General features: G+C 34.6%; 1 protein-coding gene across 7 annotated transcripts in view; it reads right to left on the bottom strand.

Moving 5' to 3' along the window:
* Positions 1-17,866, bottom strand: part of EFCAB7 (EF-hand calcium binding domain 7) — a 56,263-nt gene that overhangs the window by 32,282 nt on the left and 6,115 nt on the right. For all 7 annotated transcript variants that reach the window (XM_014549265.1, XM_014549264.1, XM_014549263.1 and 4 more), the window contains 4 exons: positions 16,570-16,781; positions 15,864-15,950; positions 15,101-15,296; positions 14,062-14,183 (listed from right to left, as the gene is read on the bottom strand). In XM_014549265.1, the coding sequence (XP_014404751.1) occupies positions 14,062-14,183; positions 15,101-15,296; positions 15,864-15,950; positions 16,570-16,689 (525 nt within the window). In that variant the 5' untranslated portion in view covers positions 16,690-16,781. The remainder of the gene's footprint in view (positions 1-14,061; positions 14,184-15,100; positions 15,297-15,863; positions 15,951-16,569; positions 16,782-17,866) is intronic.

Raw genomic sequence — 17,866 nt, forward strand, 5'->3', positions numbered from 1 at the left:
AATAAAATATATATTTTTTTAAAATGTCAAAAAAAGGACTGCTAAAACTGATCTGTTGAAAGAAAAAGTGAAAGGACTTTGTATTTAAAAGATAAAGTATGTGAAAATGAAAATAATTATTTCAAGTCTACATACTAAAAGAAAATTCACTTAGTTTCAGAGCTATAGCAAAATACTGATAAATATCAGTTTTCAGAAAGAACATTCTATAAAATTGGCTCTACCATCTCTTGGTTTAGCCAAATCCCTTTTCCTAATCCAAATGAATATGTATATATGGGATCTCATAACTAGAATTATACACAACTTGAAGATGGCTCCTTATGTAGAAAGTAAAGTATTCTCTATTCAAGGTATAAGAAATTGTGTCATTACCATAGATCTGTGCAAAAATGCTTTTCACTTTATCATTAGTAGACTTGCTTAGCTATAATGTAGCACATATGTCTATTCTACTCCTAATGACTTCAAAAAATATTAATGAGATTTTGAAGTTACTTTACAAAGAATGATTCTGAAAAATTATCTGTAAGGATATTTAAATAATAAACTCAAGGCTTTAATAATATTAAGATAACTACTAAAAAGGTGTGTATTTGCTGTATAACACAATATAAAAATATTACTAATCCATTATAGAAAGACTTATATGGCACTTAAAAGACACAACCCTGGCCGGGTGGCTCAGTTGGTTGAAGCATTGTCCCATACACCAAAAGGTTATGGGCTTGATTCCTGGTCAGGGCACATACCTAGGTTGCAGGTTCATTCCTGGCTAGGGCATACAGGAGGCAACCAATCGATGTTTCTCTTTTATATTGATCTCTCTCTAAAAATCAATTTTAAAAAAACACATATCTTCAAGTGAGGACTATAAATAAATAAATAAATAATGCTAACCTTGTCTCTTGAAAAAATTTTTTGCTAAGCAATATTCAAAATTTCAATTTAACTGGTTCTATAATTACCCATTGAGTTGGTATACCATTACTTACTTAACAATTTTTAAAATATTGGACATGTAGGTCATTTTGAATTTCTCATCAGCACAGACAATGCTAAAATAAATACTATTTTATCTAAATTTTTTCTTCTAATAAATAATATCCTTCAGAAGAACTTCTAGACAAAAAGTATGTATATTTTTTAAGGCTAGTGATGTGTTTCATATTGCTTTGTTAGAGTGATGCTAATTTTATGCCACTAATGGTGTAAAATGTAATAATTTTTCCATTACCATAATGTGATCAGTATTGTTATCATTTAAAAAGTTGGGTGGTAGGATTAAAAATGGCGACAGAGTCAGTGGATGCTGCATGGACATGCTCCCAGGACCAAACTGGAATTACAACTTAAATACAAGAAAACTTCCTGAATAACCAACTATATAGGTGGCTTGCCTGGGGGAAGACAGTTGATCCACCCTATTGGAAAACACCTTAACCCAAGGTGCAGAGTTTCTGAGGCCCAATAAAAGACTGAGAATAACTATTAGCCTCCAGGCAGAAGAAATTACCCCACACTGTTAAAAAACAAACAAACTCTTGCCACACCTGTGGACGATTGCCTGTGGGCAATTCAAGACAAAATCCTATCAGTCTGTTAGGCAGAGGCATTCTCTGGAGGCTTTGAGTCTTTGCCTGATCTAATTAGACAAAAACAGCATTTGACATTGTCCTGCACTAAAGATTGAGAGGCATAGCAGATCAACCTAATACATAGTCACAAGCCCAAACAGGCAGCCAAAATGAGAAGACAAAGAAACAACCCCCAATGAAAGAACAAGAAAATTCTTCAGAAGAAGAGATAAATGAAATGGAGATAAGAAATTTACCTAATATAGAGTTCAGAATAATGATGGTAAAGATGATCAACAGCATGAGAAAAGATATAGTAACTATGAAAAAAAAATAGACTCACGATTTGGAAACAGATTCCCCTGAGTCACTGTACTAGTACATCTGAAAATAAAGAGTTTTTCCTGAAAGAAAAAAAAAGAAAAGAAAAGGAAACAAAAATAAAGAATGACATAGCACAAATAAAGAACACATTGGAAGGAATACACAGCAGATTAGGGGAAGCTGAGGATCAAATCAGGGTGGAAAAAAATCACTCATTCAGAGAACCAAAAAGAAAAAAAAACAATTAAAAATCAGGAAGACAGCTTAAGAGAGCTATGGAACAACATGAAACATAATATTCAAATAGCAGAAGAGGCAGAAAGGGAGAAAGGGATAGAGAAAGTGTTTGAAGAAATAATGACAGAAAACTTTCCTAACCTGGTAAAGGAAAAACTCACACAAGTTCAGGAGGTACAGAGAACCCCAAGTAAGAAGAACCCAAACAGACCAACACCCAGACACATTATAATTAAAATGCCAAAAATTAAAGACAAAGAGAGAATCTTAAAGGCAGAAAGAGAAAAGCAAACTGTTACCTACAAAGGAGCTCCCATAAGGCTGACACCTGATTATTCATCAGAAACTCTACAGGCCAGAAGGTAATGGCATGAAGTGCTCAAGGTTATGGAAAGCAAGGATATGAAACCAAGATTACTATACCCAGCAAGGCTATCATTCAACATAGACAGTCAAATAGAGAGCTTCTCAGACCAAAAAAAAAAAAAAAAAGGGCTAAAGGAGTACATCACCACCAAGCCCGTATTACAAGAAATGCTAAAGGGACTGCTGTAATGAGAAGAAATAGAGAGAGAAACCTAGGCATACAGAATTAAAATGGCAATAAATAAGAACGTATCAATAATAACCTTAAATGTTAATGGACTAAATGCTCCAATCAAAAGACATAGGGTAGCTGAATGGATATAAGAACATGACCCAACTATATACTGTCTATTATAGGAGATCTGCCTCAGAACAAAAGACACACACAGGATGAGATCGGAGGGATTTTCTGTGCAAATGGAAAAGAAAAAAAAAAAGCTGGAGTAGCAATACTCATATCTGACAAAATAGACTTCAAAATGAAGGCCATCACAAGAGACAACAAAGGCCACTACATAATACTAAAGGGATCAATCCAACAAGAGGATATAACCTTGGTAAACATACATGGACCCAACATAGGAGCACCTAAATATATTTTTAAAAAATTCTGGAAGACTTTAAAGGAGAGATCGACAACAACACAGTCATAGTAGGGGACTTTAACACCTTGCTGACTTCACTGGATAGATCTTCCAGACAAAAAATTAACAAGGAAACAGTGACTCTAAAGGACACCCTGAATCAGATGGATTTAATAGGCATTCATAGAACATTTCACCCAAAACTGCAGAATATACATTCTTCTCAAGTGCACATGGATCATTCACAAAGGTAGACCACATATTAGGACACAAAACAAGTCTCTATAAGTTCAAGAAGATTGAAATCATATCAAGCATCTTCTCAGATCACAGTGGAATGAAATTAGAAATCAACTACAGTAAAAACACCCAAATCATTCAAACACTTGGAGGCTAAATAGAATGAATGGGTTACCAATGAAATCAAGAAAGAAATCAAAACCTTCCTGGAAACAAATGAAAATGAATACACAACAACCCAAAATCTCTGGGACACAGCAAAAGCAGTCCTGAGAGGAAAGTTCATAGCACTACAGGCCTACTTCAAACAAACAAAAAAGCCCTAACCGGTTTGGCTCAGTGGATAGAGCGTCAGTCTGAGGACTGAAGGATCCCAGGTTCAATTCCAGTCAAGGGCATGTACCTTGGTTGCGGGCACATCTCCAGTAGCAGGTGTGCAGGAGGCAGCTGATCGATGTTTCTAACTCTCTATCCCTCTCCCTTCCTCTCTGGAAAAAAAATCAATAAAATATATTTTTTTAAAAAACAAGAAAAATCAACAATAAACTATTCAACCCTACAACTTTAAGAACTAGAAAGAGAAACACACACACACACACACACACACACACACACACACACACACAAAACAAAACAAGAAACGCCCAGAGTAAGTAGAAGGGAGGAAATCATAAAGATTATAATAGAAATAAATGACATAGAGACTTAAAAAAAAAACAAAAACACAAAAAAATCAATGAAGCCAAGAGCTGGTTCTTTGAAAGGGTAAACAAGATTGATGAACCATTGCCAGACTCATCAAGAAACAAAGAGAGAGGACCCAAATAAATAAAATCAGAAATGAAAGCAAAGAAGTAACCACTAATACCACAGAAATATAAAGGATTGTAAGAAAATACTATGAACAACTATATAACAAGCTGGATGAAATGGACAAATTCCTAGAAAAATACAATCTCCCAAAACTGAATCAGGAAGAATCAGAGAATCTGAGTAAGCCAATAACAACTGATGAAATAGAAGCAGTAATCAAAAACTCTCAGCAAACAAAAGCCCAGGTCCAAACGGCTTCACAGGGAGTTTTACCAAACATTCAAAGAAGAACTAACACCTATACTCCTCAAACTATTCCAAAAAATCGAAGAGGACAGAACACTTTCAAGCTCTTTTTATAAGGCCAGCATTACCCTAATTCCAAAACAAGATAAAGACACTACAAAGAAGGAGAATTACAGGCCAATATCCCTGATGAACATATATGCTAAAATCCTCAACAAAATATTAGCAAATTGCATCCAGCAATATATTAAAAAGATCATAAACCATGACCAAGTGGGATTTATTCCAGGAATACAAGGCTGGTACAATATTTGCAAATCAATAAATGTGACACATCACATAAACAAACTGAAAGACAAAAATCACATGATCGTATTAATATATGCAGAAAAAGCATTCAATAAAATCCAACACCCATTTTTGATAAAAACTCTCAGCAAAGTGGGAATAGAGGGAGCATATCTCAACATGATAAAGGCCATATATGACAAACCTACAGCCAACATCATACTCAACGGGCTAAACTAAAACCATTTCCACTAAGAACAGGAACAAGACAGGATATCTTCTTTCACTCTTATTCAACAGAGTACTGGAAGTCCTAACCATAGTGATCAGACACGAAGAAATAAAAGGTATCCAAATTGGAAAGGAGGAAATAAAACTCTCATTATTTGTAGATGAAATGATATTGTACATAGAAAACTCTAAAGATTCCACCAAAAACTACTAGATGTAATAAATGAATTTGGCAAGGTAGCTGGATACAAAATCAATACCCAGAAATCAATGGCTTTTTTATACATCAATAATGAATTCTCAGAAAGAGAAACTAAAAAAATAATCCCATTTACCATTGCAACAAAAAAATTAAGATACTTAGGAATAAACTTAACCAAGGAGGCAAAACTACAGGACATTGAAAAAGGAGATAGAAGAAGATATAAACAAGTGGAAGAATATACCGTGTTCATGGATTGGTAGGATCAACATCATTAAAATGTCCATACTACAGATTCAATGCAATCCCTATTAAAATACCAACAGCATATTTCACAGAGCTAGAATAAATACTCCAAAAATTTATGTGGAACCAAAAAAGACCCCGAATAGCGGCAGCAATCTTGAGAATGAAGAACAAAGTTGGAGGAATCACAACACCAGATATCAAATTATACTACAAAGCCACCATAATCAAAACAGCCTGGCACAAGAACAGGCATATATATCAATGGAACAGAACAGAGACCCCAAGCCATTACACTCTATTAATATTTGACAAAGGAGACAAGAGAATACAATGGAGTTAAGAGAGTCTCCTCAATAAATGGTGTTGGGAAAATTGGACAGGTACAGGCAAAAAAATGAAACTAGCCCACTAATTTACACCATACACAAGAATAAACTCAAATGGATAAAAGACTTAAATGTAAGTCGGGAAAATCCATAAAAATCCTAGAAAAACCCATAGGCAGCAAAATCTCAGACATCTCTCATAGCAATATGTTTACAGATACATCTCCTAGGGCACAGGAAACTAAAGAGGGAAGAAACAAATGGGACTACATCAAAATAAAAAGCTTCTGCACAGCAAAAGAAACCATCAACAACATGAAAAGAGATCCCACTGTATGGGAGAACATATTTGGCAATGATACACCTGATAAAGGGTTAATATCCAAAATATATAAGGAACTCATACAACTTAACAAAAGGAAGACAATCCAATTAAAAAATGGGCAAAGAACCTAAATAGACACTTCAAAGTGAACATACAGACATATGAGAAAATGCTCAAAGTCACTGATCATCAGAGAGGTGCAAATTAAAACGACGAGGTATCACCTCACACCTGTCAGAATGGCTACCATCAACAAATCAACAAATTTCAAGTGCTGGCGAGGATGTGGAGAAAAGGGAACCCCAGTACACTGCTGGTGGGAATGTAGACTGTTGCAGCTATTATGGAAAACAGTATGGAGTTTCCTTAAAAAATTAAAAATGGAACTCTCATTTGACCTAGTGATCCCACTTCTAGAAATATATCCTAAGAAACCTGAAATACCAATCAGAAAGAATATATGCACCCCTATGTTCATAGCAGCACAATTTACCATAGCTAAGATCTGGAAACAGCCCAAGTGCCCATCATTAGATGAGTGGATAAAAAAGCTGTAGTACATTTATACCAATAATTCAGCAGTAAAAAAAAAGAAGAATCTCTTACCCTTTCAGACAGCATGGAGGGACCTGGAGAATATTATGCTAAGCAAAATAAGCCAGTCAGAGAAAGACAAGTATCACATGATCTCCCTCACATGTGGAATATAAGTAACAAAATAAACTGATGAACGGAGTGGATCCAGAGACATGGAAGCATGGAACTGAGTGTGGAATCTCAGAGGTAAAAATACAAAGACCTTGTATGCATACTAGAGGCCCGGTGAACGAAATTCGTGCACTGGGGAGGGGGGGGGGTTCCCTCAGCACAGCCTGTGCCCTCTCACAGTCCGGGAGCCCTCGGGGGATGTCCAACTGCTGTGGAGGCAGGAGAGGCTCTCGCCACTGCCGCTTCATTCGCCAGCTGTGAGCCTGGCTTCTGGCTGAGCGGCGCTCCCCCTGTGGGAGTGCACTGACCACCAGGGGGCAGCTCCTGCATTGAGCGTCTGCTCCCTGGTGGTCAGTGCGCGTCATAGCAACTGGTCGTTCCACCGTTCGGTCGATTTGCATACTAGCCTTTTATTATATAGGATATGCATAACCCATGGATGCAGACAGTGGGTTGGTGAAGGCAGCAGGTAGGGATGGTTTGGAGGGGGTCAAGAGGGGGAAAGGGGACATATGTAATACTTTCAACAATAAAGAATTATTAAAAAAAGTTGGGTGGTAGTGGGGGATGATTTCTTAAGCAAGGTGTGGGTACATAAAATATTCATTATAGTATTCTGTATGTTTACATGTATTATAACGATTTTTTATTAATTTATATTAATGCAACAAAATGATAATAAAATGGTATTGTAATCACTTTTGCATTAATTTTAATTTCTCTGATTACTAGCAAGGCTAAACATTTCCCCATGTGTTTATTACTTGTGTCTCCCTTGTGTGAACTGCCTATTCATCCCCTGTTCTCAAAGCTCTATTGCAGACTTGGTATTTTTCTTACATATTTTAATAAATTATTTTGGCTATTTTTTTATTTTGGCTATTTTAGATCTTAACCTCCCATTGTAAGCTTTTATGCATGCATTTTCTCTATTTCCTCTTATTTTAGTTTTGGTTATTTTTCAACTTATGTAAGTTTTACATTTTCATATTCATATTTTCTTTGGAGATTTCTTCTTCTTCTTCTTTTAATTGACAGAGAAATATTTATTCAGGTTGCACAAATTCTCCAGAAGGGCATTACATGAAGAGAGAGAGAGAGAGAGAGAGAGAGAGAGAGAGAGAGAGAAGAGAAGAGAAGAGAAGAGAAGAGAAGAGAGAGAGAATTAATAAAAAAAGAAATTCCTTGCTGTACTGAAGCAGCAGCGCTTCCCTTTTGACATTTCATAAGGCATGAATGTGATAGCAACGGAAGCCCCAGAGACTGGCTGTTAGCTCACTGCAGGTGAAGGCGTTATGAGGATCCTGGTGGGAGGGGTTGGGGGGGGGGCTGTGTCCCTGCCTCTGTCATCCTGGGCACACTCTCGTCTACAGTGTCTCTGGTATCCGCCTTCCCTCCCAAGGTGAACTCACTAGGGACTCCAGCTTCCAGTTTACTCTCTTAAAATGCATGGTTGGCACCGGGCTGCCCTCGCGGAGCTGGGCACACTGGCATCCCTTGCAGGCCAACAGGGTGAGTTTATTAGAAGCAGCAGAAGCGGACACTGCCCTCTTGGCCTGGGTCTGGGGAGGCAGGGAGGACTGGGGGCCAGGCCGAGCTGAGTCAGAGCCTGGCTGCTCTGAGATGCGAGAGGCTCAGTTGGGCCTGGAGATTTCTTCTTAAACTGAATTTTACCATTATTGCTGAACTATTACTCAAGGTTTCGGTCAACAGTTAATCACATGCATTGTTATACCTTTGGGGTATAAAAGATATGTGTACTTTTAATTCTGAGAAATTAAAATGTGACTTCAGTTACTGGGATTCATCTTCATAAGTATATTGCTCATGACAAAAATAAGTCTTTATATATGATATTTCAACAACATCCTTATGAAGCAATATGGGGTAGGTATAAGTTAGTCATTTTAATAAACAGAGAAATTGAGATAACCAGAGGTTTATTGGTTCAGACTTTTATAATGAGTTTGTAGAAATATCAGGTCTAGACTCTAAGACTTTTGGATCAATGCTTTTACTATTACCCATCTGGAAGGGTAAGGGGTACTAAGTTAGAATTACAGAATATTAAAAGTAAAAGAAGACTAAAAAGCAATCCAATGCCGACTTCTCTTTTGATTAATGAAAATCTGAAAAATAAAGTGATATCCTTGAGTTACAATTCTCATTAACTGCAAAATCCAAGCTGGAACCCAAGTCTCCTTACTTCTCCCCAAACTACAAGCTATACTCAAAATTCTGTTCTTTTTCACACTTAAATATCTGCCATGCTTTTGTTAAAAGCTAGAATTTAAAGAAACTTCATGTTTATGAGTTATTATAATAAAGTATAAGGCATTATCATTAGAATTGTCCATATATAAAAGCATTAAGGTGAACATAAATTATTTACTTTTCTTATTTAAAAAATAAGATTTTAATAGCTGAAAAAAATGTCTTAAATTTGTATTGTAATCATGGATATAGTAACCTCCCACCCCATTTTAAAAAAATGCTTAAGTAAAACTAAAGAAGAATGCACCTTGCCAGGTATCTTGGTAGTGAACATAATTTGTGGCATCTGAGAAACTCAAAGATGGAAAATTTTTTTCCTATGGTACTTCTGGGGGCAGTGGCATGAGCTGACAGGAATAGCCTTTATAAAATTTAGCTGGGAAGCAAGTTAAACATTTTTAGTAGACGTCTTTCCTAACGTCCAGTTCTAGAAACAGTACAGGTAGAAAGGAATGTATAAGTTTCTTTGAAAAGACAGCCAACCTGTATACTATAATCCATGGTTACTAAGGCTGGAAATTTTTAGGACAACAGCTATTATAAAATAGAAGTAAGACAAATGGCACATTATTTATATCACCCAAACTTCAAGTAATAATCAGATTATTTTGAATACTAAATAGCATTACTAGGAGAATTTGTAGCTTTCCTGTTTAAAAGGAAGCATTGAAATTCTTAAGATCTGCCAGAGTTTTCTTCTATCAAAATTTCCTTTAAAACAAATAGACTTTCAATCAGACAAAGCTTTTTCTCTAGGGTCTCTAGACTAAAATGTGATGAATTGAAAGAAAAAAAGTACTGACAAATTTGCTGACTCATTCAAATAAATCAATTGGAAAGAATTATAGATTAAGTTAAAAGTGAGTAGGAAAATGGAAAAGGTTTAGTTTTTTTAAAAATTTAGAATGATAGAGTAAGAAATTCCATGTATAATGTAATTTTTGACAACATAAAAAATAGCTTGTAATTCTTATACAGGGCATAAGGTGGTGCTACATTCTACTAATTCAGGTAAATTCACATAAAAGAAAAAAGAACTGTTAATTCATTTGTCATATACAAATTTTACTTATTTTCATTCACAATGTATAAGAAAATGCTGAAAAGCACAAATTGAAAATAGTAAAGTTGAAAATTCTAGCTATCAAAAAATAAATATTAGTAAAGTTACATTTTTCTTAGAACACCTTAGGAACATAATTTGTTTTGACATAAAATTCTGTATTATTATTAAAACTTAAGGTGAGGTAGAATTATTATGCCATCAGCACTATCATCATTACTGTTGTTTTTTATAAAGATACATCTATGTCACATACTTATTAGGAAGCTATTTCTTTTCATTAAGACGAGTAGGTAGTTACTGAACTTTTTGTTATTAAAGAATTATAAACTGTATATACTTGAAAACAAAGGTAATTTTAGATGATTTATAAAGGGAACACTTGATATGGATTACCACTAACTGACAAGTAGAATTGATCAGCATTTTAAAAATATGAGAAACTTTTGTTAACAAAATTATTATTGGGAACCTTCACAAAAATTAAATTAGACAACCATTTCTAAATACAAAAAAAATGTTTGTATTTGCATTGTTTTATATAGATAGATAAATATATAACACTAGTGGCCTGGTGCACAAAATTTGTGCACAGGGCGGGGGGGGGGGGGGCGTTCCCCTCAGCCCAGCCTGCACCCTCTCCAGTTGGACATCCCTCTCGCAATCTGGGACCACTGGCTCCTAACCGCTCCCCTGCCTGCCTGCCTGATCGCCTCGAACTGCCCCCCCCTGCCGGCCTGATCTCGCCCCCAACTGCTCTCCCCTGCCGGCCTGATCTCGCCCCCAATGGCCCTCCCCTGCTGGCCTGATTTCGTGCCCAACTGCCATCCCCTGCTGGCCTGACTGCCCCTAACTGCCTCTGCCTCAGCCCCCACCACCATGGCTTTGTCCGGAAGGAAGTCGGACGTCCGGAAGATGGCCGGTTGACCTGGTCTAATTAGCATATTACCCTTTTATTAGTATAGATATTTCATACAACACACATATGCATATGTACATCCATACATATATGTAAAATATATATGTAGGTATAGTCTTAATTAGGAGTCTGAATATAGGAAGTTTTGCATCTCTGGAGCTTACCACTCATCATTTGGGGTTTTCTCTAATTCTAGTCATGACTGGCAATTGAAGCTATTCCTCTCTCAAAGAAATATTCCTGACACTCCTTGCACATTGTAAATCCTAAGCAAATGGATACCCTAGAGGATTAAAAAAATAATAGTGATACGGTACCTATGTTTGGCCTATAGAAACTAATACATACATAGTCCCTATAAGGGTCTTATTTTCTTGCTATAACTCAGGTCCCTTATCAATTGTGTGGATTAATGGTTTAAAATCTGTTTTATATGTACCCCATTACAACAATTTTCTAATTTCTGAAAAGACCCTTCTTCTCCCAATTCCATACTTCTCCACTCCACTTGAAATTGAGGTACCCAAACTTGTTTAAAATAGATTTAAAGTATTTGAGTAAATATGATTTAACAATTCTTTTAGCAACTTATTCTATCAATCTCAATTAAAACAAATTATACATTATACTCATAACCAAGTACTTCTCAGAGTTGTTATGAAACTCAAGAAATATATACGATTTACAAGATTTGTAAAGTAACTTCAAAGTAAAATGCAAACAAAGAACTGAATCCTGCTGAATAACAAAAGAATCATGGATTTTTTTAAAAAATTATTTTTAGCTCATCTAAGAAATATGAGAGAGTAAACAACATTGGTTTAAATGTTGACAATATGCTATCTTCTTTTATTCATTAAATCCTCCTAGTATCTTTTTTTTAAAATATATTTTATTGATTTTTTACAGAGAGGAAGGGAGAGAAAGAGCTAGAAACATCGATCAGCTGCCTCCTGCACATCTCTGGGGATGTGCCGCAACCCAGGTACATGCCCTTGACCGGAATCGAACCTGGGACCTTTCAGTCCGCAGGTCGACGCTCTATCCACTGAGCCAAACCGGTTTCGGCCCTCCTAGTATCTTTTACCTAATTCCCAATTATCATCAGCACCATTCCTTGCTCTTAATGTCTTAGATGCAAAACTTAAGTAGTCTTTTATTATACAGTCACTGTGGCTTACATACTAATTTTGGCATTGTCTATTAGCTCTGTCCCTCCCTTAGTATGTTCAGGTACTTCCCTAACTATCATGATAGGTCTAACTATCATTACTTTGTTTTACTTTTCTTCTCTTTCACTTCTTTTTTAATTGAACTTATTGGGGTGACATTGGTTAATAAAATGATATAGGTCTCAGGTGTAAATTCTATAAAACAGCAACTGTATATTGTATTGTATTGTATGTTCACCACCCCAAGTCAAGTCTCCTAACTATCACTACTTTATATCTGAATAACTCTATCAGCTTCTCAGATAGTCTTCCTAAGGTGAGGTCTCTGTACACAGTATACAATAGAATAACTTTTCTTAAATTATACTTTTATTATGTTATTCCTTTATAAAGACCTACAGATGTTTCTTAGTTCTGTAATAATATTAACAATATTATTATTTATTAAAGTGAATACTATGTCCCTGGCACTGTGCTAAATGCTTTATATATGTTAGATGATTTAATATTTCAAAAAGGACACTAAATATAATTATCCCCAATTTATAGATTAGGAAACTGAGACTCAGAAAGATTGCTGACTAATTTGCCAAAGGTCACACAGTTATTAATTGAGAAAGCTAAGATTCAAGCAGCACTTACAATAGTGCTTGGCACAGAGTGGTCACTCAATAAATATTTGTTAAATAAATTAATGAATAAATGAAATACTATGCTATATTACATTGGTATATTAATAATCTAATGAAAAATTTCATTTTTTAAAATTCAAGACCCATATTTTATAACTAAACAAAATAGCTGGCATACACTACCTTTCTAGTAAGTAATTGTTGAATAAAATTAAATTAAAGGAATTGTTTGATATGGGCCCAATTAATAAGCGCATGATATAGAGAAAAAGTTTTACTATGGCTTTAATATAATCCACATTAATATTTATTTATCTTTCTCTTTACACTAGCTAAACTTATATTTATTTATACCTTGAATCAGGTAAACCACAATTATTTAAATAAGTTAATTTTATTAACATCTAATTTAGTTTCAAAATACAAAAAGCTTCTATTAGTGGAAAATAATATTGCTGGTACACAAAATATTGTATGTGAACATGTTGGACATACACACCAAATTGCTTAGGGTGTATAGCTTCCTAAACAGTCTGAACAAAATTCCTTGGAGATAATGTTTTAAAATTTTAATATAGAACAAATGTCACTGTCTAGCAATTTAAAGATATAAGGGACTTCAGAGTTCAATTACAAATACAGAGTTGTTATTTGAAACAAAAATGTAGCTCTTGAGAACAATCAGTTCAGTTTTCTAACAGCAGTTATAGTATGTGGTCATAACCATTTTTCCCCCTTTTACAGAGGTCTCTAGGTACACATTTTTAATGTATCCTAGCAGTTTCCAGTTAATGTTTTATATTTTTGTAGCTATTATTTTCTGTTGAAAGAAAACTGGTAAAGGTTGAATCTAGAAAGGGAAAACAAAGGAAGAAGATCAATATTAACACTCTACAAATATTGACTTAGCAAAGTGACTTTGTTGTCTTTCTCTCATAGGAATTGATATTAAATGAATGATTTATGTATAAGAAACACCTATGAAAAGTATTTGTTAAAACAAAAAAATTGCTTGGTAAAGTAATTAGATAATCTGTTCATCAAATTCAAAAATTGAAGAGTGAACATCTTCAAACTGAAGACCTTTTAATAATATTCTTATTCATCATTTTCACTTTAAAATATTAGAGCTGGTTTATAGGTAGAAATGCTGCAATCTACAGAAAAGCCTCAGAAATTTATGTCACAAATTTTACTGGTTCCCTGTAGACACCAAATAGTTATTAATAAACTTTATGTCAATATTTTTAGAAAAACTCTTATCTATTAATTTAAAATACTATACCTTTACTGAGTTTGGCTCAGTTAACTTTGAGTTTCGGTTACTATTAGCCTCCATGGTAATTGTGAAAGAAACAGATATTTTGAGCTTTCTGCTTGTTGCCAGTAAAGAACTCCTGGAATCACCTGCAACAAGTAATAGTTATTTGGTCTCCCAATATTAAAAGCTGTCAATAGAAAGTTTGTTGTTAAATACAAAGTAGCATAAGCGGTCTATGTATTAATTTTGTTCTCTTTGTTCTTCCTATTGAAATAAAGTCAGAAGTTTTATATTTATCAAACTTTAAAGGTCCCTAATTTATGGGCTACTAACAAGATTCTTTATTTCAATATGTCATCTTTTAGCTTGAATTTTAATAAAATATAATGAGCACAGTCAAATCAAGTTCCATTATAAAATTTTACTTCAATAGATTTTTACAGCTAAGAGTGTCTAAAAATGATAGCTGACAAAAGTTGGATTCTCATTTGTTTTATCGCTAATAAGTGAAAATGGAAGGAAAAATTTATCTGAATATAACCCTACATTCTTAATGAAAAAATTCTTAGTTCGTAGCAGCATTATTTACAATAGCCAAGATCTGAAATCAGCCCAAGTGCCCATCAGTAGATGAGTGGATAAGAAAGCTGTGGTACATTTACACAATGGAATACCACACAGCCATAAAAGAAAGAACTCTTACCTTTTGCGACAGCATGAAGGACCTGGATAGTATTATGCTAAGTGAAATAAGCCAGTTAGAGAAAGACAAATACCATACGATCTCACTTATATGTGGAATGCAATGAACAAAATAAACTGGCCAACAAAATAGAACCAGAGGCATGGATACATGGAACAGATTGACAGCTGTCAGAGGAGGGAACTGGATGAAAGAAGGTGAAGAGATTAGCCAAAGAACATACTATATCCATAATCCATAGACACAGACAACAGTGAGGTGATGGCCAGAGAGAAGGGTGGCCAGGGAGCAGCTAAAGAGGAGGGGGAATGGGGACATCTGTAACAGTGTCAACAATAAAGTTAAAAAAAAAGTAAATACCTTTATTTGAGAATGTTTCCTGATCAGTTTTTCTTATGATTCTAGGCGATGGTTTTGGTACTGGTGACGGGTCCCTTTCAGGGAACCCTTCAATGTGGCTTCCAAACTGTTGACGCCTCCGTTTGCTGTCAACCTCCAGTTTTTCTAGAGTAGTTTTGAGACACTGCTCATTGGTTGTCACATATAATTTACAAAACTACAGGAAATAAGAAAGTAGTCCAGTTGCTAAAACAGTCAATCATACATTTGGGAGGAGAAAGCAAATGCACATTAGTAGGCAAGGAATAGACTGATAGATGGAATATGTTTCCTATTGAACGAGGGTACTCATTTTATTTTCTTGAGTCAGACTGACCACCCTCAAGTGACCTAGTGAAATGCAACCATGATTCATTGAGGAAGGCATACTCTGGGTGAAAATAAAATGTTACACAAAGAGAGGTGGTTTATTTTTTTTTTTTTTACAACACATGTAGACTTGCATTTGTTCTAAGTAGTTTTATGATTCTTCCACCCCAGAAAAGCATATACCTGAGGAGTCTCTGTTTTTGCATGGATACATTGTGTGAATGTGCATGCATTTAACTTGGTTATATTATTTTAATGTAGTCATCAGATTACAATTGTGGGAATGGAGAGGTTAAATTTCAAGTACAATCAGTACACAATATACAAGTATGTTATTGCCAACATTAAAAAAATGTGCTCTTTTAAAAACACTTCTACATAGAAAGCAAATTTACATCAATGTGAACTTATGTACCTTGATATAGTCAAATTTGCCATCAGCATTTACATCGGCCAAATTTATTACAGCATTCACTTCTTCTCGAGTCATCTTCTCACCTTTCTGAAAAAACAATATTTATTTCAAAACAACATGACTATTACTTTGCTATGCATGGGGAGAGTGGAAATTCATTTTAATCTTTTCTGTAAGTTTGACTACATGGTTTCCTTATAAATCTCAGAATGAGTACTATGTCAAGTAAGAATAAAACATATAAAATAAAATTTCACAATTTTATAAAATTTTGTAAATGTGTGCTGAATTTCAATATACTAAATTTGAACAATGTGTAACATAGATCCAGTAATAACTATTAAAATTACAATAATGATACCTTCTTACATTGTACCAAGAAAGAGAATCAACTCTGAATCCCATTAATACTTTGTTTCTCTTTTATTTATCACATATGAATCACTGATTTACAGAGTTCTGAGCAGGAAAAGAATTGCATGGAAACACAAGGGGATTGCAAAGTGGGCTCAATTTTACACTTTATCTTTTATTTACAAAGCACCTTTCATCCAGAAGGATCCTTAGGTACTTTATAAACAACACATATATGATTCATTTCACCTGCCAATGAAATCGTTATTTTTAATGTGGACTTTGGTTGCCAAAAGCAGATTCCAAGTTTTTGCAAAATACGCATGTTACAAAACTGTTTCACAGATCTTACCTTTGTTAGAAGTTTATAAAGGTCAGTGTGTAAAATAGAGCCATCATCATTTACATCTAATTGTTTAAATGATTTTAGCAGTTCTGCTTTTGAAGTAGGTTTTTCCTTTCTTAAAATCATACAAAAATCATCAAAATTCAGTTTGGCAGTTTGAGGAGTCCAATATTTATCAATAGTCTTTTGGGATGGATTTCTTCCTGCATGCTGAAGAGCTGCCCAATAAAACAAGTATTATTTTTAAAGTAACATTTGGAATTGGTACTTAAGTATAGTTTTTCTTTAAATCATTATATACTACAGGTCCAATGCATAAAATTCGTGCAAGGGTAGGCCTTCGCAGCCCTGGCTGCCTTGGCCCTCGCAGCCCCACCCCCCTGCCCACTGGTCATTCTGGAAGGTCATTCAGCTGTCTGGTCTAATTAGCATACTAGCCCTCGCATCCCCGCGCCCCTGCCCACTGGTCATTCTGAAAGGTCATTCAGCTGTCTGGTCTAATTAGCATATTAGCTCTTTATTATATAGGATTACAATATTATATAAAAGTACACAAATACAAATATATTACCTTTGATTTTGCTAATATATAGTTGTGAGTATGTGAAATCGTTTATTCTTGTATTATTATTTATTAATTACTGTATTATTTTCTATATGAATAACCTACTTTTGCTCCAACATATATATATATATAAATATATATGTATAAGTATATATATATATATATCCAACTAAAGATTATTGATTTATTAATGCCAGAATTAAATAGATTTTCCTATTCTGACAGGTTTTTCTCAACCTACAGGGTTTAATTACTTTATTTATTTCATAACAGTGCTTGGAGAAAAGAAAAGATTAAAAAACAACCATCTACTTGATTGTTTTGAGGACATAAGAATAACCATAAAATCATAAATTATTACTTTTTCTGGTTCAACAAATATCTTAATGTAATAAAGAAATAATTAGTTTGACAATAGTACTGTCACCAAGGCATGATATCTAAAATGTTTATCATTGTTAGATATTATAATTTCAAGAACATCATGCCCCAAATGTCAAATATAGGCACAAAAAATATCTAGTTACAGCTATAGCCCTACTAAAAATCAAGAATGTCAACAAACTTAAGGGAAGACAATTGTAGAGCTACAATGGTCAAACCACTTTTTATTTTTATCCAGAACATTTAAAAATAATCCTATAACCAGGCCAGTGTGGCTCAGTGCTTGAGTGTTGACTCATGCACCCAGAGGTTACTAGTTTGATTCCAAATCAGGGCACATGCGTGGGTTGCGGT

This window comes from Myotis brandtii, unplaced genomic scaffold, assembly GCF_000412655.1.
Source record: "Myotis brandtii unplaced genomic scaffold, ASM41265v1 scaffold540, whole genome shotgun sequence".
Lineage (NCBI taxonomy): Eukaryota > Metazoa > Chordata > Mammalia > Chiroptera > Vespertilionidae > Myotis > Myotis brandtii.